General features: G+C 34.3%; 2 protein-coding genes and 2 pseudogenes across 3 annotated transcripts in view; all 4 read right to left on the bottom strand.

The window, feature by feature from the left end:
* The window catches only part of LOC125817657 (uncharacterized), an 11,723-nt gene extending 7,666 nt beyond the window's left edge, over nucleotides 1-4,057 (bottom strand). The window contains exons 1-4 of one of the 2 annotated variants that reach the window (XM_049497219.1): nucleotides 3,819-4,057; nucleotides 2,703-2,837; nucleotides 620-706; nucleotides 332-515 (exon numbers count right to left, since the gene is read on the bottom strand). In XM_049497219.1, coding sequence (XP_049353176.1) covers nucleotides 360-515; nucleotides 620-706; nucleotides 2,703-2,837; nucleotides 3,819-3,947 — 507 coding nt within the window. In that variant the 5' untranslated portion in view covers nucleotides 3,948-4,057 and the 3' untranslated portion in view covers nucleotides 332-359. Of the gene's footprint in view, nucleotides 1-328; nucleotides 516-619; nucleotides 707-2,702; nucleotides 2,838-3,818 lie in introns of those variants that run through there. The other variant, XM_049497218.1, reaches the window with a different exon arrangement.
* Nucleotides 4,058-6,840: 2,783 nt separating this feature from the next.
* On the bottom strand, nucleotides 6,841-8,366 carry LOC125817673 (6,7,8-trihydroxycoumarin synthase-like; annotated as a pseudogene).
* Nucleotides 8,367-11,032: 2,666 nt separating this feature from the next.
* Nucleotides 11,033-13,897, bottom strand: LOC125817379 (putative pentatricopeptide repeat-containing protein At3g08820; annotated as a pseudogene).
* A 303-nt stretch (nucleotides 13,898-14,200) lies between these two features.
* Nucleotides 14,201-20,245, bottom strand: LOC125817516 (uncharacterized). The gene is made up of 2 exons (XM_049497060.1): nucleotides 19,407-20,245; nucleotides 14,201-14,646 (listed from the first exon to the last, which is right to left on the bottom strand). Exon 1 carries the CDS (start codon nucleotides 20,113-20,115, stop codon nucleotides 19,417-19,419), a length of 699 nt encoding a protein of 232 aa, XP_049353017.1. The 5' UTR covers nucleotides 20,116-20,245; the 3' UTR covers nucleotides 14,201-14,646; nucleotides 19,407-19,416.
* Nucleotides 20,246-24,630: the final 4,385 nt, after the last annotated feature.

Genomic DNA, 24,630 nt, shown 5'->3' on the forward strand with positions numbered 1-24,630 from the left:
TAACTCTTATTACTGAAAACCACACAAGTAAAATTGTCATCAATATTGCCTCAATGGCTAGGTGCAAAAATTCACCAAAATATGCAATTCTGTTACAATATGAAATGTTGCCTTTTATTCATAGACCAAAGGCTGCAAACAATGGATAATCCATTTTGGTTAGTAATATTCTAAAGGCTTTGACCTGTCAACCTTACATGTTCCGAACATCGTCCTTTTGTCGGAGTTGCTTTAAGTTTGTTTACCTCCACAAGTCAAAATAGTAGAAATAAGTAGAGAAAAACAGACATTGATTCGTTAAGTTGCTCAACTGCAGAGGGGTCTTACATTGTGTATGTTAGCACAACACTAGCAGAGGATCAACCAGCTTTTACTTTATCCTTAGTACTTTCTGCATGACTGATGCTAAAAATACTACTTATTCCTCGTGTTTTGGAATGTTGCTCCAGTTCATCAATTCTGTTCTTAAGGAACTCAAGCTCTCTACTCAGCTCATCGTCTCGCTGCTTCAATGCCTATGAAAGCAAAACAAATTATGATTGAGTTTTACATGGAAACAGAACATGGCGCTCTATGATTTCAGCACAAGAAAATCATTATTATGAATGTCGATATGCACCTCTAGTTCCTTCCTCCGAACTTCCTCCTTTCTAGCTTCAGATCTGGAATTTCTTTGCACCTCAAAGATAACGGCCGCTCCAGCAACCTGAATAAACAGATAACAAAAGCATATTGATGGCGTTCTGCCTTGATGGAAAAAAAGAGAAGACTGAACAAAGTAATTCATGCAAATCTCCACACTATACATGACTAGATAATTGGTGTGTTATGCACTGAAAGAATATATCAGGCTAAGAGGAGCATCTACAATATTCTGCTGTAGATTAATTAAATCAGCACTGCACTTTTCAATCCTGTATCCGGTTAGGCTAAGGCAATTAGTCTTCAAATAGCAAATGTGTAGCTAACTTCACTCAACTCAACAAGTCATCTTGAGCAGTTGGAATTGAATGCATCAATTGCCATCTAGGATTTCTTTAAGAGCAATAGTAAATCTGTATTTGTAGTTAAATAAAGATGTATCTCCTTACTTTTAAGTACAACATGGCTTCAATTAGTGATGCAGAGCTGTGCTTGATCTTTTTAGCACGTTACAAAATATATAATTGTTGCTAGTTGCACATACTACTCAGCATCTTCTTAATGCTTGCAATCTACAATACTATTTTTTACTGATAAAAATAGAATGCGTAGATTTTTGTATTCGTACTTGGGGGCCATTTGATAACCCAACTAGACAAGTTTGATAATAGAAATATAAAATCATCCGATACCACGTCAAATGCTTTCAAACTTGAACATTGTCACCGGAACTAAAAGTTTCTAATCATTAGATATCACTTCCTTCATCCCAATTTCTTTGTTTAGTTTTCATTTGGCACAACTATTAAATTAAAATCGAAATATGAACAACTTGATATCTGTTAAGAAACAAGTGAGGTCATCCTATTAATTTGTGCAGCAAAATGGTGGATTAGATGAGTACCCCTGGTGTGGCCTAGAGGATAGTGAAGCTGGAATTAAGACCATAAGAGAACAAGGTTCAAATCCCAGTAGAAGCAAAAATATAGGCGATTTCTTCCTATCAGCCAACACATCAGTGATCAGAGCTACTCTTTACATGTAGGGGTGAAAGATGTTGGTACCTGGCAAAATAATCAAGGTGCTTACAAGCTAACCTGAACACGCTCAAAATTTTGGTAACTACCATACACTGCCATGTAAGCAATATTTTTTTAGTGTACTGACCCCTAATCAAATTATTTGGACTCAGAAGAGGAAAACCTGTTTTATCTACAAATAGTGATCAAATTGGCATATTACCAGATCATGCCCATATTGCCACAACTATAGATATATTAATTTGAGAATAAACTTTAAAGGCCACTGTAACGATAGGCACATTTTGAACCGAGATCAGGTGTTCAATAGGTTGAACCCTTCGAAGAGGTATCTCAATTTTCTGGGTAAGTTTGAAGGGAGTTCATGTACTCAACCTAATTAAAACGCTTACATTACCAATAACATAACAATATTAGACACATTAAGTCAACGTCTTTCACATTTTAGTGCACATACATAAAGAAGACAATTAGGCAGTACCACAAATTAAGATTATTTGAAGTACTTACGAATTAAGTGATTTATATATTTTGTGAAACTTGAGCGGGGGGGTCTATCAGAAGCAGCCGATCTACCCGACAAAAGTGGAGGTAAGGTCTGCGCACATCCAACTCTTCCCAGAAGCCCATTTCAGGGATTACATTGGTATGTAGTTGGAGCAAAACTAATTTCAGATAGCCTTCAGTATTCAGATAGCACTTCTAGAAACTAGTGGGTTGAACAAGAACAAGCCCCTATTCTGAAGCATAACATGTCATGCCTTCTCATTGCATCTAGAATACCAGACTAAGTTCAGGATTAATGACCTTCCTGCTATGGTTTGCTATGAACATATGAATAGAATCGTGAGCTCTATCACAAGTGGAATAGGACATAAAAAGGGTGTTCTCATTAATAAACAAATCAGCATTTCGAAAAACATCACCATGATGATACATAATAATTATCCCAAATGAAAATAAATTTGATATGAAATATTTGTGTAACAGAACAAATAAAGGACCTAAAGACAACATTACCGAGAACACAAAGAGTTCACCTAGAAGATCAGCAGCAGCTTGAACGGCTTTATCTTCATTTAATGGGCGAATTGCCACATCAGTTGCATGACCATATATACGTCTTTGCAGTTTAGTTGACAATCTATGGTTTGCCTGCGGAAAAAAGAAGAAGAAAGAAATCAAATATGTTCATTGTCCATTAATTTCCAATTCTGATGATCTTCAGTTTCAATGCCCAAGAGAAAGAATCATCAACTGAGATCACACATTCAGAAAGATAATGCAACACTGAAACACACTAAAGTGCCATGGACATGACCAATATTGAGTGTGGTAACTAGTATATGGATGTCAATAAGCCGCGTCAATATAAATGCATTGAAGCACACAGCAAACAAAAGTAGCTCAAATAAAGCAGTCGCAATAATTGTTTTTTTATTCCTTTCAGCATACAGCTCTGCCCCAGCACAACTATAAGTTTAACCTACAAGAATGAATTAGTCTTTGCCACTTATTTCGTCATCTTCAAATTTGTAAGCCATAACTTACTTCAACGTGGTCAATTTCCAATAGAATCACAACTTCTCATTCACTACTTCAATAGTCTTCCCTAGTCAAACATGATTTAAAAAACGTATTTATTTGCATCTTAGTTTCCATAATCAACTAAATACACTTAGAATCCTTTGATCTTTGCGCATCAAAATGTATATTTTTTTTAAATATCCCACACCATTAGGTAATTCCATCAGGATAATCAACTATTCATCTACCTATAATCTTTGTAGCTCAGTTGATTAACTACTTGAACTATCACCTTGTTGGTGGTGAGGGTTCGATTACCCATTTTATAATCTCCTCCCCATTTCCCCTGACCCACCCACCCCCAAAAAAAAAAACTTCAAATTCAGGTACTGAGCTCAGCCAAGCACAAACTCAGAGGATCTCACTAAATTCATAAAGGTTGTTTAACATTTCACATTTAATTTCACAAAAAAAAAAAATCCGTCTCTTTATATACCACAAAAACCCCATCTTTTTTCATATCACGAATTACCACTAGCTAAAACTCATACAACAGATACGCAAACAAAAACCCACAAATAAAAAATGATTTTTAGGGCAAAAATGAACCTGGGCAATGTTGATGATGAAATTTCGGAACCTGGGGTGGTATCCAGCCTCTTTCTTGATTCGATTACCGATAGGTTTACAGAAAGATTTGAGGGCAAGTGTGCCAAGCTTAAACACAGGTAATATCATCAGATCTCACTTCCCAAAACAAACAGAGAAATTTTTAGAGAGTTAAAAAAAAGTATTGAAGAAAACACAAAAGGGTTTTGATCACTCTGAAGCTCTCAATCATGGAGAGTCTCTCTGAAAAGAAATGAAGTGTGTGATTGAGATAAAATATGTATTTAGAAACTTCTAAATTTCGAAATTCAAAATTTTAAATTTTTATACTACCTAAAATACTAATTAACAATTGAAAAAGTATATAAAGAAATTATGATTAAAAAAATGTGATTACGTTCGAAATTTTAATCATGCCATATAAATTGTCACGAATGGAATAAGGTTTATATATTTTATAGAGATAAGAGTCTGAAAAATACTCCAATTTTGATCGAATTTGTTGCGATACTAAACTTTCATGAGGACCTATTACCTCCCTAAACTATTTAATACTGTATCTTAAACATATATATTTGCCCACGTGGACATAAAAAATAATGCAAAATTATAAATAGTAATGTTTCCACGTGATCACATATTTACCTTTAAAATGCACTATTAAATAGTTCATGGGGTAAAAAATACGGTATTAAATAGTCTAGGGAGGTAATAGGTCCTCATGAAAGTTTAGTATCTAAACGGGCAAATCCGACCAAAGTTGGGGTATTTTTCAGACCCTTATCCCTATTTTATATGGAATTATGATATGATATCATAATATGGAATCATGAGATGAAATTGAAGTTTTGTTTGGACATGCTATATGAAATTTTTGTGTTATATATTTTCTCATACTCATAAAAATCTCATAAGTTGTAAAACTTTTAAAATAGCCCCAATTGTTTATTCAATCTTCCCAAATAAACAAAAAATTATAAAATTGCATAATAAATTATTATAAAGCTATTTGTTTCTCACTTAAGTAACTATTTCATCAAACTTTAATTCAATGAAAAAAATTGAACATAAATTGTAGTGTACTAGTCTTTAATATTAACCTCCCACATAGTACGGATAATTTCCTCAATGTTGAACTTGCATTTCTCGATCATGTGACCGAGAAGACGAACCAACATTGTTACTTTGAGCCATTTGTTGGTCAATATCATCCGCAACTATATTTTCATGCTCATAGACCATAAATATTTCATCAGTACTTTGGTATTCTCGCAAATAATTATATAACACTCCACAAACTATGACAATTTTCACTTGTGTATCAATATCATAATGGTTCATGCCTTGTTTCAGTATTCTAAATCTAGTTTTCCAAGCTCCAAAAGTCCGTTCACTCACATTGTGCAGAGATGAATGCCTATAATTAAACAATTTTTTGGCATTTTGAGGCTCTCTTTCACTTCCTCGGTAATCTTGCAAATGATAGCGTAGCCCTTTGTATGGAGCTAAAAATCATTTATGTGTTTCGGAAACCAGCATCAACAACATAATATTTATCTACCAACAAACATTTTATAAAGAATTACTAAAAGCATATGTGACGTAAATGAGACAGCTTTGTGTAAATAAATAATATTTATTCTAAAGATGTAATTTAAAGTTACCATCCGGCGGAAATGAAAATTGTGACGTTGGTTCAACAAGTGCATTCTCAAGTATTTTACTATCATGTGCAGTACCTTCCCAACCAGCAACAACAAAGGTAAATCACATATCAAAATCACAAGCACATAAGACATTTTGTGATGTTCTTTCTTTGCGATTACGATATGCTTGTTGCACCGCTTTAGAAATCTCTCCTTCTATATATGTTTCATCAATCGCACCAAACGGTAGAAGTAATAAATTAAGTGTTGGAGTAAATGAACAGAACAAATTTATTACTCAACAATCGGTTGGTGTGAGTTAAAGTGACTATATGTTGGTGAGAATAATAAATTTTATGTCGGTGAGAATAATAAATTTTAAAAAGTAATGATGTGATTATAAGTTTTATTTACAAATATGAAATAAATGGTTAGTAGATATAAATGTGGGGTTGTTTTAACAAAATATAAATTCGTGGATCAATTTTTGTGTTAAAATATCTCAAATCATGATATGGAATCAGTGTAAAATTGCATGTCCAAACGTTGATTCCATCTCACGATACCATATCGTGATATGGTATCGCATGGCCAAACGCCTACTTATAAAAATAATTAAACTTTTTTTAAAAAGCATGTTAAAATAGAAATATAATTAAGTAATTTAATTTTTTTTAGCACATGTCACATTGCCTAAAATTTAGAAATTTATGTTTAAACAGATTTTATATTTTAACCCAACTTCGAAAATTGTATCTTTTTAGAACTTTAATATTTAAACTTAAATTTTAAAAAGAATTACCTTTCAATTCAAATCAAATGTAACCTAATAATATTGTATTAAAAGTAACAATATTAAAGAATATCAATCATATGAAATTATGATATGACTTGTGCTTGTTTGAGGAAAAGCAAAAAAAAAAATTTAGTGAATAATTCAATCTTTTATGTTGAATCTAAAGTGAGGGTATAAGACTTTTGAGAACTTAAGCTATGGTGAGTACATATCATTTCGCAGATATATATCGGTAATGACGAAAAGATTCATTTTATGTAACGATCAAGTTTGATGTGTTCGCATTGTTACCTTAATATTTTCTTCTCATTTTATCTTTATTATTGTTTAAAAAATCATATTTCATCTTTTATCTTACCTTTTCATAAAAACTCTACTCTGTATCCTACTTTTCTTGTAGGTTTATCACTCAAATTATAGGTGTGTGACATTATGTAACGACGGAGAACGATATATTCTATCCAAACATTATATTCATTAAAACAATACAATACGATACGATACGATACAATACAATACAATACCTACATTATGAAGCAATACGTAACAACCATCTAAACAAAGTGTAAGTATATTGTATCTATATATGATTAGCAGGGATAAGGCGAAGATCAATCTTCTTATGCATAACAATTCCAGGCTTACCATTTGTATCAATATCCTCTTTTTTCATCCCACAGGGCAGTTCCCAATCAAATGCATAAAGAAGATTTGACAATGCAAGTTCCGCAATTGCAACCCCAAGTGTAATCCCCGGACACCCTCTTCTTCCTGCTCCAAATGGAATTAACTCAAAGTCTTGTCCCTTAAAATCAATATTGTTATTCAGAAATCTCTCAGGAATAAATTCTTCTGAATTTTCCCCTATCTTAGAATCTCTTCCTATAGCCCAAATATTAACATGAATTATGGCTCCTGACTGAATTTCATACCCTTCTAGTGTGGATTTTTCAATTGATTTTCTTGGCAATAGAAGAAGAGTTGGTGGATACAATCTTAATGTCTCCTTTATTACTGCTTTGAGATAAGGCATATTTTGGATGTTATCTTCATTCACAAAGCCTTTTTTTCCAACTAATGTTCTAACTTTCTTCATGGCTTTTGGATTCTTCATCAAAGCTGTCATTGCCCATACTATTGTAGATGCACTAGTGTCTGATCCAGCTACTAATACATTCTACAAAGAAATTAACACACACAAAAAAAAAAACATGTTCTATAAAATTAGTTAGTTTAATTAATTAGGATGAATCTTCTTAATTAAAACTCATTTGTTAATAGGTAGGTTTAAGATATAGGAGATTACCATGTCAAGTGCTTTTATATCCTCCAAAGTAAGATCAATTGGTGTTGATGGAGCAAAAGATCAAGAATGTCCCCTTCCATAGATTTTGGCCTATTGGGATTGAGATGTTGCTCAATGAGTTCTTTATAAAACTCATCCAAATCTTTGAAATTCTTATCGAGTCTATTTTTCAATCCAATGAGTTTATCAATCCAATTTAAAGAAGGAAAAAAATCCGAGACAAAGAAGCTACCCAACAGTGCTTCAGCCTCAGCTAAAACTTCATCAAACCTCTTTTTTTCATGTGCTTCTTCATCATACCTAATACCAAAAGCAACTCTACAAATAATTGTACTCGTTAGTGAAATCAATATATTGCTCAAATTGGTGATTTGTGAAGTGGTAGCTTTTTGAGTTATTTTCTTAATCATTCTTGAAACTTCATCTACACGAATTGGACTAAACGATCGCACTTACTTGAGACTAAACAAATGAATAACAAAAACTTTTCTCATTTCCCTCCAATAGTCATCATAAGGTGCAAAGCCGATATCATGACCATTGTAAGACAATTTTTGTTGACCAAGAAGAGAAGGTCTACTACAAAATGCTAAATCTTGTCTCTTCATTGTTTCTTTTGCTAATTTTGCTGAAGAAATTACAAACATTGGAGTAGAACCAAGTTTCAATGAGAAAATTTCTCCATATTTTTTGGAAAGTTTCCAAAAATAGAGATGAGGAGTTGAATTATCATATTGATGCAAATTTCCAATGATTGGTAAACCTAAAGGACCTGGTGGCAAAATGATATTCCTACTCATTTTGGTTTTGTGAAAAAGAAAAATGAGAATAATAGGAAGAGCTACTAAGAATTGTAAAAACTATTGTCTTATATATAAATGGATTTTGGGTTAAAAGTTTCCTTTTTCAAATTTAATTTTTCGATTAAAGAGTTTATACGACTATTGTACATTAATTTAGAAATACATGTAACGTTTTACTCGTTTGTTTATCCAACTCAAATGTATGGAAAAGTATAAGCCATAAACAAATTGTTTTTTTTTTTGAGACTAAATAAATGATTTTTTCATTTTTGAATTCAAAAAGAGTTATGGTCCCCCACCCATGGATGAGTCGGAATTCCACGTAAAACACATGATATAAGTAAGTATTTATTTATCATTGGAACTTAGGTGTTTCGTCTAACAAAAAAGTAGATATTAAATTTAACGGTGCATTCTTGATTTAGTCCCTCCTAAAATTCTAGATAAGTAAACATGCGATTTGTATTTCTCCGGAAACAATTTCTTTATTTGTCAAGGTAAGAATAACACTTTTTTTTTTCTTCTCAAATTTTGCTTATAAAATTTTACTGAATATGTTATTATTGTTGTTGCTCAATTGATATGACATGTTGACAAGTTGAGAGAGAACCATATATTTTTTCATTTCTTTTTCATAGCATAAAGACACTAAGTTGCTACAACAATCATATTAGAGTAATTTGGTAAAATTAATAATGTTATCAGTAGCCAATTAAAGGTCATATTCTTGACAAAGGGCCCATTTTTGTGGTGCATATCATTTAATTTGGTAAGGACATGTGAAGGATATAGGCATGTATTTGTAAATGAAGATGCAACCACCTCAGATATTTTACAAAATTCTCTCCAATGAAGATTCTCATTCAATAAACTAAAACTCGTTCCCCACATTTAACCCGACCCAAGATCCAACTCCCTCACCCAAACACCAATTCATATTTGCCTCAGCTGACTTACACCTCTACACAAATGTTATGTATAAACTTCTGCTCAATGTCAATTGTTATACATGTACACATAAACTAACTTCAAAACTTTCTCAAATAACCAGACAAGAAGAAGATGAATTCCAAAAGCTAGTGGTATTTGGATAATGTAGCAAACAATCATGCATATATGTGGAGATCAGTAAGATGGTGAGAGGTAATGGTTTTTTAGAGATACCTCAAAGATTCAAATTGAAGATCAGTAAGGGTGCTGGCAATGTTGATGATAAAAGTTAGGAATACCTGGGGGTTGAAGCTGGCCTCGCCTCCTTCTTTGCACAAAGCTTTCAGGGCAAGTGTAATATGTGCAAGGATATGCGGAAGATGAAAGACAAGATAAACAAAAGATTAGGGTTAGAAGATAGACATAAGTAATAGACAATAATGACTACATTAAAGCTAACACCTTCTATTATGAATCCAAAAAACAAGCACCAAATCTATAAGAAGAATGATTCCTCAAGAAAGCAATCCCATCAATATCTAAAAGCAACTATGGCCTCAGCTCTCTCAAGAGTATTCTCAATAACCTCATATCAAAGTAATCTCCAAAAAACGTTAAAATGGGGTACTCCCAACTATTTAGTGTTAGGAGACGGAAAAGGTCTATTACAAACTGGCATCTAAAAGTAATGCAAAATGGAGCAAAGCATTCTGCTGGTAGTTCGCATTCGGACAACACGTGGCATACTTGGTCCGTCTGCAATACTGACAGGATGCACAGCACCGAGTTGACTCCGGATAGACTGTCCGTTATAGCATACACTGTATGTATGTGGGGCATTGTGGATGCATGACTGGGCCTGGCAGTGTTTCAGCTTTCCTTTTCTATTGAGTACGGTCCCTGGTATGGGCCATACGTGACCTCCAACGACTGGGCTTGGCTCCATTCCGGTCGTGATTGCCTCTTCCCCCAACCTCTGTATTCTTTTAGGTGGAGCCTTGTGCTTCCATGTTATCATGTTGTTAATCCCTTCATTCCGAGCACCCTCTTCGCCTTTGAGGTGGCAACTGGAAGTCCAGTCCTTGAACTCCTTAGCTAGGCTTGGTATGAATATGAAAATATCCCTAGCTTAAACACTGGGTCTGGTAGTATCATTCTCACTTCCCAAAACACTAGTTTGCCCATTTCTCCAAAGGAAAGCCCACAAGCGGGTGTAGCATTTAAACTGCCACTAGAGATATAATCCATTTGGTAATAATGATAGTGCTGAGAATTTAATAACTGAAACATATCTTCTATTCCTTCTAGACACTCTTGTTTACCAACAAAAATAATTTTGAAGTCCAATCTTGACTTATAAATAATCCATTTGGTTTATAAATAAACGGAAGGATGCATTATAAATAATCCATTTGGTTTTACCAATCTTAACTCCATGCCAGTCAGGCAAACGATCTTGGACTATGACAGAACCAAGCTAGATATTTTGAATAATGAAAGGCATGTGCCACAAACATTGAACCAACTCAGAGTGTAGGTTTAGAGTATCATTAGTGTTTTCGCAAAGATAATACTAGCTTGCCAATCTCTTTGCCCTCGTTAGGATGTTATTTTAAGTCAAGCTAGCTTTCACAGAAGCTGTCCCACCAATTAAAAAGAACAAATTATAAGAGGAAGAGAATTTTTCCGAGTATCTCTGCCAAGTGAGTCCAGAACATCTACATCTGCATCTGCATGGCAAGAGAGGATTGTCTTCTTGTAGTATTTGACAGTCAGCTGAAGGCAAATAGTTTCTGCACTAACAATCCTATTTAGGCCATTCCTCAGATAGTTCTGGTTATCATTCAAACAAGTCAAACGTCCTGCCTCACCAATTATTGAGACTGCCAAACTAGATATCAAAAAAATTAGCTAGGAGATCAAATTGACTTGATACAAGAAAGGAGAAGAGTTTGCACAGTAGGTGCATTTAATTGATGAAAAAGACACAAGTTTGAACCCCGATCATCATAAAGCTTAGTATGCCAAATATAAATATTAGAAGTAGTAGTTCTCATTTTTGTACCACTGACATCCCTACATTACAGACCAAACTTGAAACTTATATATTATAGAATGAGTCTGATGAATATCAACTCACATCATCATTTTTGTACCAGATAGGTCTAATAAAAATGCTTCACGAAATTCACCCAGAGAGGCACAGTTTTAGAATGCTTCTCATACAAATAAAGGTTCACTTGAAGTTGATAACAAGTCAAAGTTGGAAATTAAACTGAAACATATACCTGATATTAGTAGCCTAAAAATTGAATAAAGGCCAATGAAAGTCCAGAAATAACTCCATCGTTGTATCAAGGCAACAAACTAAGGATCACAGCAGCAGCATGATTCATGCATTGACTGTAGACAAAGGCTCTAAGACATTTCTTGGGACTAGTTGCTTCTAAAAAAGATGCAACAATGTAATTGAAAAGTTATTTCCAAGAAAATATTTGTGGCAGTTAAGGCTGTAAATAGATAGCTCTAAAGTAAAACCAAGAAACAGTATCCATTAGCCTAATGCTCTCTAGAGAGTCTGCATACCTTTCAAAACAACAGAGATCTTCGATGCAGCTCTATCCCACGGAGCCCATTCTTAATTCTGGAAAAAATCTTTATGGTAGAAAGAGGATGCTACTCAAAGCAACTCCTAACAAGAATATGCTTGTGAGTTGTCTAAATACTTGCTAGCTTCATCTCCTTCAGTAAGACCTGCAATTCACTATGCAAGCGTTCATTCTGAGGATGTGATGAGGACCCAGCCAGAAATTCATGCACTACTCCATCAACGTTGATCCAGCTACATCCTGGCTGCTTTACTACTCCTTTTTCCTTCATAGACAACCTCAGCCGTGAAATAGAACCCCAGTGATGATCAATGGCATATGTATTGGACAACATCACATAGCCAGCAGAATTGTTAGGGTCCACCTCAACAAGAATGGAGGAAATAATTCGGGCCAATTCCAATCTGTTATGCAGCACACAGCCACCAAGTAAAGCTCCCCATACAAAATTATTGGGTTTAAAAGGCATTGAGGTAGCAACTTGAAGTGCTTCCTCAACATAACCTACTCGAGCAAGGAGGTCAATATAGCTAGCATAATGTTCCAATCTAGGAGCAATTCTAAAACATTGGCTCATTTCCTTAAATATTTGACGGCCTTCTGCTGCCAGCCCAGTGTGACTGCAGGCACATAGCAAACCAAGGAACGTCCCAGCATTTGGACGCAAATTGAGGTCTAGCATTGGTGAGAAAAGTTTTAACGCCTCCTTACCTTTGCCATTTACTGCGAGACCCATGATCATCGCATTGAATGAAACAACATCTTTTACAACCAATTGGTCAAAAACATCCCCTGCTCTCTCTAAACTCCCGCATTTAGAGTACATATCTATCAAAGCAGTGGCAAGATTTGCATTTGAAAGTAAAAAGCTTTTTTGCCTACTACCTTTCATGTACTCATGAACCCACATACCAAGGTACAAATCACCAACTTGAGTACAAGCTGAGAGCACGCTAACCATTGTCACATGATTGGGCAACAACAATTAAGCTCCATCATTAACCGGAAAAGACATAAACCATCCAGAGCACAGCCGTTTTGTACGTACACGCCTATCATAGCATTCCAAGGAAGCAAACTTCTCTTCCCATCACCAGAAATCTGTTCAAATATTTCCCTACTCTTATCAACCTTTCCCCACTTCCCATATAAATAAACAAGAACGGTATTAACTGAGTCAGATCCAGAACATCCCAAATCATACTGCTGCATTGAATACCAAAAATTCCCAATCCATTTCTGAATATTTAACATATCAAGTTTTGAACATGCAGATAAAACATTAATCATAGTATCATTTTCAGGGATCAAGCTCTTCTTTACCATACACAAAAACAAACCCAAAGCTTCTTCAGACAAACCAAACTTAGCATATCCAGAAATCAAAGAAGTCCAACAAACAACACCCTTGTCAGGCATTTCATCAAACACTTTACGCGCAGAATGTAACTCTTTCAAACCCCTAGCATAAACACTTAACAACCCATTACAGAGAGATGGGTCCTCACCAAATCCCAATTTCACAACAAGGGTATGAACCTGTGGAACATAATATGAATTCGCAGAACGAGAACAAGCTTTAAGAAGAAAAGAAAAGGTCAATTCATTAGGTAAAAGGGACTGATCCCTCAACTTGTTAAATACCAAGAAAGCATCAGTAAAAATTCCTTCCTCACTAAATATTCTTATAATAGCGTTAAAGGGGAAAAGGTTGGGTCTTTTTAACTGATGAAGTATACGAAGGGAAATATTTGATGGATACTGACCAATAAGGCGAGTAGCTATGAGGTTGTCTTGGTGAGCACCAATACGGAAAACCCGAGCATGGATTTGTTGAAGGTGATTACGGGAAATACGACCTTTTAAGAGGTTGGAGAGAGATGAAGAATGGAGATGAGAAGTTGAAGAGAATGAGTGGGTGAAACTGAGGCAATAATGAGCTATGGAGTTGGATTTGATGGATTCAGTACGATAGAGGAGACTCTGCATGTTATTATCGGTCTAGCTCGAATGAATCCGGTACCGGTTTCTCCGCCTGCCAACAAATTCCGGTGAAGGCGATGAATTTAGTACGATTGCAATCGCACAACAAAATGGTTCGAGTCTAGTTCTTCATTATTCAAGCGAGATTCTTTATCTCTTTTCATTTCTGTTGATGTAAAGTTAAGAGTAAAAGATTTTGATAAATTTTTAAAATATTGCTCTATATATTATGCTTGTATATTACTATAAAATAGCAGAAATTAGTTATATATCATGTAACAAAACTAAGTGGGGAAAGAGAAAGAAACCTTGAAAACAGAAACAAATTCATATGCACTGTTGGTACAGATAGTCTGAAGGTACAATATGGTGATGGTGGTAGCAAATCATCAGAATACACCAATTTATGGTAGTTGCACAGTATAACAGAGTAAAACATACAATACACTAAATTTCATCTAAGCCTTCTCTCTTCCGGAGAGAGCAGAGAAGGTAGACACGAAAGCAAAGAAAATTAGAAGGTGACAAATGAAAGAAACAATTTGATCCTTGAACGTCTTCGTTTAACACCAGCAACTCGTGATTTGGTTACTGGGATTACTGCAGACAAAAGGAGCAACCTGGTCATAATCCAACTTCCATGACTTCAATAAACATTAACATCCATCCACAGCTGATCTTGCAAAAGCCTAATTGCCTCAGAAAAGACCTCTCCATCCTCATCGGCAAAGGGGGGAGCTAAGCTCCATCAGGATCTGTCAACCAAAATAAAAATGTGGATCAGAAACACAGTCTCTTCTCTTAACAGTGCCAGGGAAGAGGGTCATCGTTATACTTTATGTTTGACAATGTCCAGCACACTTTATGTTTAACAATGTCTAACTTACAACATGCAAATCAACTATGGATGACAACTGGAGTTGCAAGATTGTGGACCCTAAACCTCAAGGATTTGGGCTCCCGATGAATGTCTTTAGCTTAATGGTTTAATGCATGTTTAATTTGCACTCCTAACAAACAGAATGATAAAGCATGTCAAATGACACATCATATTACAAGATGCTGAAAAATTAAACTTGACACTCGTAGCAATTGCAGAATAAAACACTACACTTTCCTCATACTGATGCTCATGAACGAGCAGCATCAAATTGCAGAAACTGCATGCAGTTCCCTCAGAGCAGCACTTCAAGAAGTTGCAGAATGCAAACAGTAAAATAGAACATTATACTCTTTAGTGATGACGCACATGAACTGACTGCAACACAACCAGTAGAACAATCGAGGTGTGCACAAACTGACACGAACACCACTGTTATCGAAAAATACAATTGAACCAACTGCAACACAGCTACCCACCCAAAAAAAAAAAGAACGTGAAAGATAGCAGGAAGAAGCACAACCCCAATGGTTGGCACCATCAATGCAAATATCATTCAGAAGACTTTCAAGTGGTTCAAAAGAAAAAGAAAATCTTAGCTTTCTTATTATGAACAAAAATCTTATTTTCCACATTTATGGACTAGTGTTTTGTCTCAAGCACCGGATAAACAAACAGATTCTATAATTGGACCTGCCTGCAACATACATGAGTAATAGCGTGCACTTCACATGAAGTCATGCTCCGTATAGGTATGGCTGGAAGGAAGGTTGGAAATTAAGAATATGACCTCCATCGCAGGGTTGACTGATCCAATGCACAATAGAGTGAATTCTATGTGAACTGCAGTACAAACCCCTTTCCTGTGTGCTGGATGGCAAAGAGGTCTGACAGATTTTTTCAAGGCCTAGGAAAGACTTAACAAACTTTCTAAAAGCTTATATCCCTCTTCTTCACTTCAAGTGTACATCTTGAATGAACTCAGAACATATCTGAGGAAAATTCTAGCACCATTACCCATGACAGAGTGCAGAGTTCAGAAAAGCTATAGTAATTTAACTCAGTAAAGAGGTACTCATCATAGACTTGGATACACAAGTTGCCAAAAGAAATATCGGCCTACCTCACACTCTCAGAAAATTCGTTGCAAATTGAAATGTAGATTGTGGTCCATCTTACATTGGATGTGTCCCACAATCCACTGATGGAACATGATATACTATCTATATTTCCTTGCCTTTCTACTAGCCAAAGTTAAGCAACATTATTTTGATCCATCCCTCTGTCTATTTCAGTTGGATAGTTGTAGAAAAGGCAGGTGGAAGTTGAAGATGTATTTGGAATTGTTGCAGTTCTTAAGATTTGCGAGTGTTCCATGATTGAAAGAAGAGTTTTTTGGTGAACAATAATTTTCAAATATTTCTTCAACTTCAAAAAGTTCTTCCAACTCCTGTGATTTTCTTTATTAATTTGAAGGGAACACCTTATTTCAAAATAATAATAATACGTTCACTTTTTGCAAAAGATTTGTACAAATAAGAGCCCTAAAAGCTTTCCCCAAAAAACTGGGTGAAGTTCTTTGTCGCACTTTTCCAACCAAAAAGCCTCCTCCAACCAACAAAAACAGAACTTCAAAGCTACAGCTATGCAAGTTCTTTTGTATACAAAAGAAGTATTTCAAAGGTTTTTTCAGAATTATCCAAATGGAAAACAAATACCTCAGATCTTCAAACATACTTTAATCAAATTTAACTACTTCCGGTATCAAACCGAAAGTACTTCAGTCCCCTCATTTCGTCAAGACAGACAGCGCTCTAGATAGCAGTCAGGGGTTCATGGAGTATGGAGGTTATGTTGACAAATGTTATTATAACACCGTAAATAGCAAAAAGTAAAATTGCAGAAGTATTCATAACAATACTATTGGATAAAAAAAAAAGTAAAGAAAAATAATTTATTAGATGTCAGCTTTGTAAAGGGGCGAGATCTAGAAGTATTTATTTCATAGAATCACCCAAAAGTGTATATTAAATGGTTAATAGATTCATTAGCCCCCTTACAAAGATGACATGGCATCTAATAAATAATATTTCTTTTCTTTTCTTTGTCCAATAGTGTTGTTATGGATACTTTTGCCATTTAACTTTTTGCTATTTACAGCGATATAATAGCATTTGTCAACATAACCTCCATAGTTCATACTCCATGGAACCCTACATAGCTATCTGGAGCGCCACCTGTCTCGACGAAACGAGGGGGACTGAAGTGCTTCCGGTTTGATGCTGAGAAGTAGATAAATTTGATTAAAGTATGTATTTTGTAATTAATAGAGTTGTTAAATTTAACTAAACTTACTGTAGTCATGAATGGCGTTTCAAGTTCTATTGTAAAAGTCATATTTTGTAATTAATAGGATTGCTAATTCCCTAACTTTAGACTTAGGGTAGTTATGAATGGCCTTGGTCATTTTTTGTTGTAAAGGCCATATTTTGTCGTATTTTTGTAATTAATATATTTGTTAATTCCCTATTGTTAGACTAGCAATAGTGATGAATGAAATTTGGTATTATATTGTTGTATTATGTAATCAATACATTTGCTAGCTCCCTGACTTCTCTTTTTTCTGTCTAGTGTTTAAGGTCTTCATTTTCCTTTTTATTACTTACTTGAGTTGAACATCTTTTGAAAACAGTCTCTCTACATCCACAAGGTAGGAGGTAAGGTTTGCATACACTCTATCCTCCCAACACAATAATAGAAAAGACGAGGCATAAAGTTTCAATAAAGGGGGTGTTCAATTATTTGCATAGTTTAATCCTAGGGTCTAAGAATGTAAATAAGTTGATCCCATTTAGACGTTCTAAGCTAGGGCCGAAATAGGTCAAAATGAGGTTGGCGATTGCATTTTTAAGTTAATTTTATTTGAAAACCTTTTGGTATTTGTGTTACTTATATCTATATAGCCCGACCCTAACGGATAAATAGTATTTCGTTTTGAGGGACACTTTTAGGTGATTCTTTGAAATAAAAGTAGAGTTATGGTCTTGTTCTTGAAAAGAGAAATCTAAGGATAAGGTAATACAAGTAGCAAGACAATAGTAGTAAAGACGAGACATAAAAGTCAAAACATAAACTGAATGCATGCCTTATTTGATTGACTACTATCTATCTATGAAGCCTCTAAACTAAAAATTTGAGTACTGACTTGTTGCAATTTTAAGATTTGTGAGTGTTTCATGATTGGGAAGAGAGTTTTTTGGTGAACAATAGTTTTTAAATATTTCATCAACTTCACAAAGTTCTTCAAACATATGTGATTTTCTTTATTAATTTTGAACGGAACACCTCATTTCAAATAATAATAATATTACCTTCACTTTTTGAAAAAGATTTGCACAAACAAAATCCCTAAAAGTTTTCTCAAGAACTGAGTGAAGTTCTTTGTCGCACTTTTTCAACCAAAAAGCCTCCTCCAAGTTCCAACTGACATAAACAGAACTTCAAAGCTACAGCTAGGCAAGTTCTTTTGTATATAAAAAAAGATTTCAAAGGTTATTCAGAATTATCCAAGGTAAAACCAGTAGGCTAAATTTGAAATGAATCACAACTTTTTTAGAACACTTTCTTCACAGCAGAAAGAGGGAATGAAACACCAAAAAACATTTTGAGATAAACAAAATTGAAAAAGCATGTTTGAGTTAAGGAAACATGATTCGTTTGCTAACTACTTATACTTTTAGGGAACACAAAGAAACATCTACAGAATATTCGTGATAGACGGTCGAATGCCGATGGCACAGAAAAAGTGGGGAAATCACCAAATCACCCGGACATATTTTCAAGAGATATTCAGTGTAGAGAACAAAACGAAATACTATTAGAAAAGTACGCTGATAGTTGACACAGCAAGCATAGGACTTAACAAAATCTGAATTAGAAAGGGGACCGTAAATGTCCCCTTATGAACATTGAGACAGAACTTTGTTAATCTCAAAACATGGTGACCGTTTTTTATCATATTCGTGTGTGTGTGTGTGTGTGTGGTAACCAATTATAGGAAAGTAAAAGTTGCACTTATTTGATTATTAGTGACTCACAAAATCTTATAACAAGCATCTACGATCAGGACAAAAGTCTGAATTCGCATACTATAAGGTACGTGGCCTTGCAAGCATTGAACTATTACTTGCCAATCAAAGGCAATAACAAAGATAAATCCAAAGATGAGTAAACAATGACAACTCAAACCTATATTGTAGTATCAGTTGAAAAAGTCAAATCAAACCTATATACTCTTCCCTCCAAATAATATCAAATGAAACTTTTTTCTCATGTTTGGTAAGGAAAACAACCTTAATGATTACTCCTTTCTACCTCCACGAGGTAGGGGTAAGGTGTATACACTCTACCAAACAAGCTCATAATAAACAAAATCACACTCGTGAAACAAGTTCAAACGTAATTAACAGATCTAAATGAACACCAAAAGGACTACTTCACAAAAAATTAGGCAAATTGAAACGAGATAAACACAAAGGAAATAAATTGTTCAATCAGTTGCTCCATATTTCTAGAAAAAGTTCCCAACAACATGAAATACGAATAGGTAAGATATCAAATGATGAGGAATCATACCATGATGTCATCATCCACTAGAGTTGGGCCGAGCCCCGCTAGAACTAGGCCGGTACACAAAGTTCACGGAATCAGCCTCGTTAAATCCCCTCCTCATTCGTTCATACCCACCTCCCGATTTCGGCCTACCGTTCTCTCCGTACCTATTAGGTGACGACCCAATATATCCTTGATGATGATGCTGCCCAGCCCCAACCTCAGGTCTACCTCTCACTCCCTGACCACCCTTCGCTACATCCGGCACCGGTTTCTCCTCCCTGCCTACAAATCCCGGTCTAAGATGTGGAGGCACGAACCGGTTCGACTTAGGCACAGGCGATTGCAAAGGTGAAGGCGGATTCACAGGAGATGATGAAAGTATGGTGGTGGTGGTGGGTCCGGCCCCAGTACGGCCTTGTGGACGAAGCGAAATAGAGTCCGATTCAGCTCCAGCTCGGATTTGATCCGGTGGGCTCGAGCTCTGTAACTTAGGTTGTTGCTGGATCGGAATAGGCTGGGTTTGTGGAATAGATATTGGCTTTGGAGTAGGCCGACTCAGAACAAGCATATGTCCATGGATACGAGAGTTGGAGATAATAGTCTTGTTACGACTATCGAACGACGACGATGAAGAAGAGTTTGATTTACCAGAGGTGGCGGAGTTGGGAGTAGTTTTCTTCTCGTAGATGTCGTTAAAGTTAAGGGAGGTATATTTATTGGTTCTTGCCATCCACCACCGCCGCCGCGTTCCGCCGTAAAAGGAGAGGAAAATGTAACTTCCGGTGATCGGAAAAAGAGAAGAAATGGTTTTTACGATCTCGTTTTTTGGAATCTGTGAAGAGAAAAAGGAAGGAAGGAATAAAGTATAGGGATGTGCACGTTATATCGGTGGGACTTTGCTTATTAAGGACGATATGTGACGTGGCAATAATACTGATGTTGATTGGTTATGATGAAGTGTCTAGATCTTATGGCACGTGTCATTTTTCGTTTTCTTTTTTTTACTTTTAGGTGTTTGTGGCAATTTTGTTTTTTCTCTTCTTCTTTTTTAAATAGAAACTATATTTTGGTTACGAATGAACACTTGGAGTCATTTGTCTCGTTTTAGTCGACTTTTCTTTGTTCTTTTCCTTACGATTCGTGACGAACTTGATACGAGGAATAAGCGATAATAATTTTAAGATATAATTATATTTTTTTGTATTTGATTTTAGTATTAGTTAGATTCCAAATTATTTATCTATTATTTGTATCATAATAAGGAATAAAAAATGTTATGTGAATTCATCACTCTCAATTAGTTCAGGTGAGAGAGCGAATGTATTCCATATATATAATAGGATAAAAATCTATAAGATAACTTTATCAATTTCATATTTAATAACAAATAAACTGAGGTATATGTTTAATTCTATCTAGAGCGTTCGCCGAGGTTCTTTTAGGCATTATATTGATATGACTATGATGACTAGGAGAGTGTTTGGATAAGTGTCTAAATTGATCAAATTAATATATGATATTTTTTATTTATTTATATATTTGGTAAATTAGTAAAAGTGAAATTATTTAAAAGTTAAAATCAATTAAAAATCAAATTGACGATTAAATGTTTACTTATCATAGAAAAATTAAAGATATCACTTTAACAAAACAAGTGCATGTCATCATTTTTTAAAATAAAAAATCAGCACCTAATTATCAATTTCAACATTTATATTAATTACTCATATGTAGAAGAGTTTAAGAGGAAGCTGCTTTTCGTCGTCACGTGTGCTTCTCTAGAGGGGTAAGTTGGTCTTTTCCAGTAGTGGTATTTGGTCTTCTTCAACCCTCCATACGTTCATGATTGAATAATAACACATTGCTCGCATTCTAACTACACCACTAAACAGTAACACATTGTTACAATCAAAACATTGTACATAAGTTTATCAGATTTACTTGGCGGGGTTTCTCTTGCTCTGATACATATATGTAACTCCCCTTCCCCTCCTTCCCTATGTCTTTTATATTATTAGGGTCGAGTGGAGATCATATTCATCAAAATATGTAAATAGCATACATTAGTGACTAAATGACCAAATGTCCATTGAAAATATAGTTTGTCTATTTCTAAATGATCAAATGTCCATTGAAATAGTTTGTCTATTTCTTTTATATTATTAGAGTTGAGAGGAGACTATATTCACCAAAAGATATAAATAGCAGACATTAGTGACTAAATGATCAAATATCCATTGAAATAGTTTATTTATTTATGTGTCAATCTATAGATGCACTGATTCGTGAAACTATTTAGTGATAGAATTAAAATAACTTAATATTCATCTAAAATCACTTTTAAGGAAGTTGTCTCAAAGACCTACAAATCCCTGAAATCAATACAAATTTAGCTACAGATAGGACATAGTAAAGAAAAAAAGTTTCATAAAAAAATATTTTTAATAATTTGAAATATGTTTTAAACTTGTTAGAAACTTATATTCTTGTTATATTATTGTGTTTTGTGTCTTATTTTATGATGATACAAATTGAACTTAAATGAAGCAACCCATGATCAATATTCAATACTCCAATTTATTTGGAACTATAACATTGTACTAATTATTTTCCCACATTTGCAATAATGACAAAACAATTGATGGAGCAACCCCAATCTCCAGTTTAATCTTGAATCATAAGTATCTAAACTTAAGTAGTCCATTCATTAGGCCCATGACAAGTGATAGACCAACAAAACTGGGCTTATCAAATATACTTAAATACACATGGTTTAATGTATGGGCCAAGCTAGCAATTGGCAAAATTTCTAAGGGAACTTTCAAAAACATCAAACATTAGGCCTTTAACAAGACTCTTTAGCTATAGTTTCACTATTTGCAATTCGTAGCTACACTTTAGTTTGCTACGTATTTGTATTCATTGATTATTTTTTCCACGGATTTCGGAGAAAAATACAAATACTAATTGATTTGTCTCAAAATGAATACATATTAGGAGGAGAGAGGCGAGCGAGATCAGGGAGGAAGGAGAGAGGTGAGTGAGATCGAGAGAGGGAGGAGAGAGGATGAATACATGTTGTATTCATTGTATAACGAATATAGTTGATACAAAATACATATACAGTTGAATACAAATTTAGTTTTTCAAATACAGTCGATATAAAATACAAATATCTCACATATATTTGATTGGATAAAATTGACACATAATACATTAGTCGGAGAGGATGAATGCATATTGTATTTGTATGAATACAAATACAGTTGATACAAAGTACAAATACAGTTTTTCGAATATACAAAACGCTCACCTATATTTGATTTGAATACAATTGATACAAATTTAGCTACAGATAGGACTCTATGTATACAATTGATTTGAATACAATTGATACAAATTTCGTTTGGTAGGGAGTATAGGTCGGAGAAATACTCTATGTATTATTTAGTACTGTATTTAGTAGGGATTTTGGACCTATGTATACACCCTACAGGGTCGTTTGGTAGGGAGTATAGGTCGGAGAAATATTCTATGTACTTATGTATTGTATTATTTAGTATTGTGTTTGGTAGAAATTTTGGACCTATGTATACACCCTATAGGGTCGTTTGGTAAAGAGTATAAGATAAATAGTCTATTTATTATGAATGGTATCATTTAGTATTCTGTTCGGTAGGAATTTTGATCTATGTATACACCCTATAGGGTTGTTTGGTAGGGAGTATATGAGAAATGGTCCATGTATTATGTATTGTATATTTGTATTATTTAGTATTATGTATTGTATTATTTAGTTTATGTTTGGTAAGAATTTTGGACCTATGTATACACCCTACAGAGTTGTTTGGTAGGAAGTATATGAGAAATAATCCATATATTATGTATGATATTATTTAGTAGTACTATGTTTTGATAGAAATTTTAGACCTATGTATAACTAATCTATGAATTACTTATACACCAAATGACCAAATGTGGCTTGAACTAGTTTGTTCATGTCATGAAGGTTTGTCAATTCATATATGTAAAACTATGGTCAATGATAGAATTAAAATAAGTTAATATTCATCTAAATCCCGTGGAAGGAAATTATCTTTAAAAACCTGTAAATTTTTGGAATCAATACAAACTTAACTACAAATAAGACATAGTGGGGAAAAAAAGGTCCATAAAGATGATATTTTAAGCTTGTTAGAAACCTATATTTTTATTATATTATTGTGTGTGTCTCATGTTTATGATGATACAAGTTGAACTTAAATGAAACAACATATATAATCATTGTCATGTTGCATTTTTCAAGGATAATTTGACTAATTTTTAAAGATAAATTAGATTACATTAATTTGATATTTTGAAATAAAATTTTAGCTATTCAAAATCTAGACGAAAAGTACTATAAATTGTATTTTTTTTTGCATATCAATATGATAAAAAAAAAAAAAATTACATCTTAAGATGTTAGTCAAAATTCATATCATTTGACTCTAAAAAAAAAAAGTTATGACAGTTAAAAATGAACAAAAGCAAAAATCAATTTATTTGAAAATGAGACATAGTAAATATCTTCCATTATTTGCTATAATGACAACAATTGATGGAGCAACTTCAATCTCCAGTTCAATGTTGGGTCATACGTATCTAAAATAAAGGAGTCCACTCATTTAGCCCATGACAAGTGAGAGACCAACAAAATTGGGCTTCTCAATCCAAATTGATAGAGATGCTCAATCTAGTAGGTAATTTTATGGGTATTTTATTTATCGCGATAAGATCTCTATTTAAGATCATGTCATGTTTGGGTAGTTGTAAGATTGTTGCATAATGTGGTAGGGAAGGGTAGTGTGGGTGGTACCTTATGTGGCCAATCTTTTTGACCGCGCGTGGGTCAAGCATGTAAAACTCATCACTATTTTGCAAGGGCATTGAGACCATAACATATTACGCTGAAAGCACCACTTTTTTTGTAATGTTATCACACAAATGTCCGCCTAGAGAAACAATTCGATTTGTAGTATTGTCACACTAGATAAGCGCACACGTCGCAACCTATAGCAATTAAGTAACAATGACAACAACCAAAAATTCTAGTTCATGAGTTTATCTTTGTAGGCTTTAATTAATTGTCATTTCAAATCTCACCTAAGTGCTTTTCCTCATAGAGAACATTAGCTAGCCCTTATAGTAAAAGAGAAAATTTTGTTTAAACAGATTTTGAGTTTACATTAAAGCAAATAAAATG

This window comes from Solanum verrucosum, unplaced genomic scaffold, assembly GCF_900185275.1.
Source record: "Solanum verrucosum unplaced genomic scaffold, falcon-dt-bn FXZP01000280.1, whole genome shotgun sequence".
In the NCBI taxonomy this organism is placed as follows: Eukaryota; Viridiplantae; Streptophyta; class Magnoliopsida; order Solanales; family Solanaceae; genus Solanum; species Solanum verrucosum.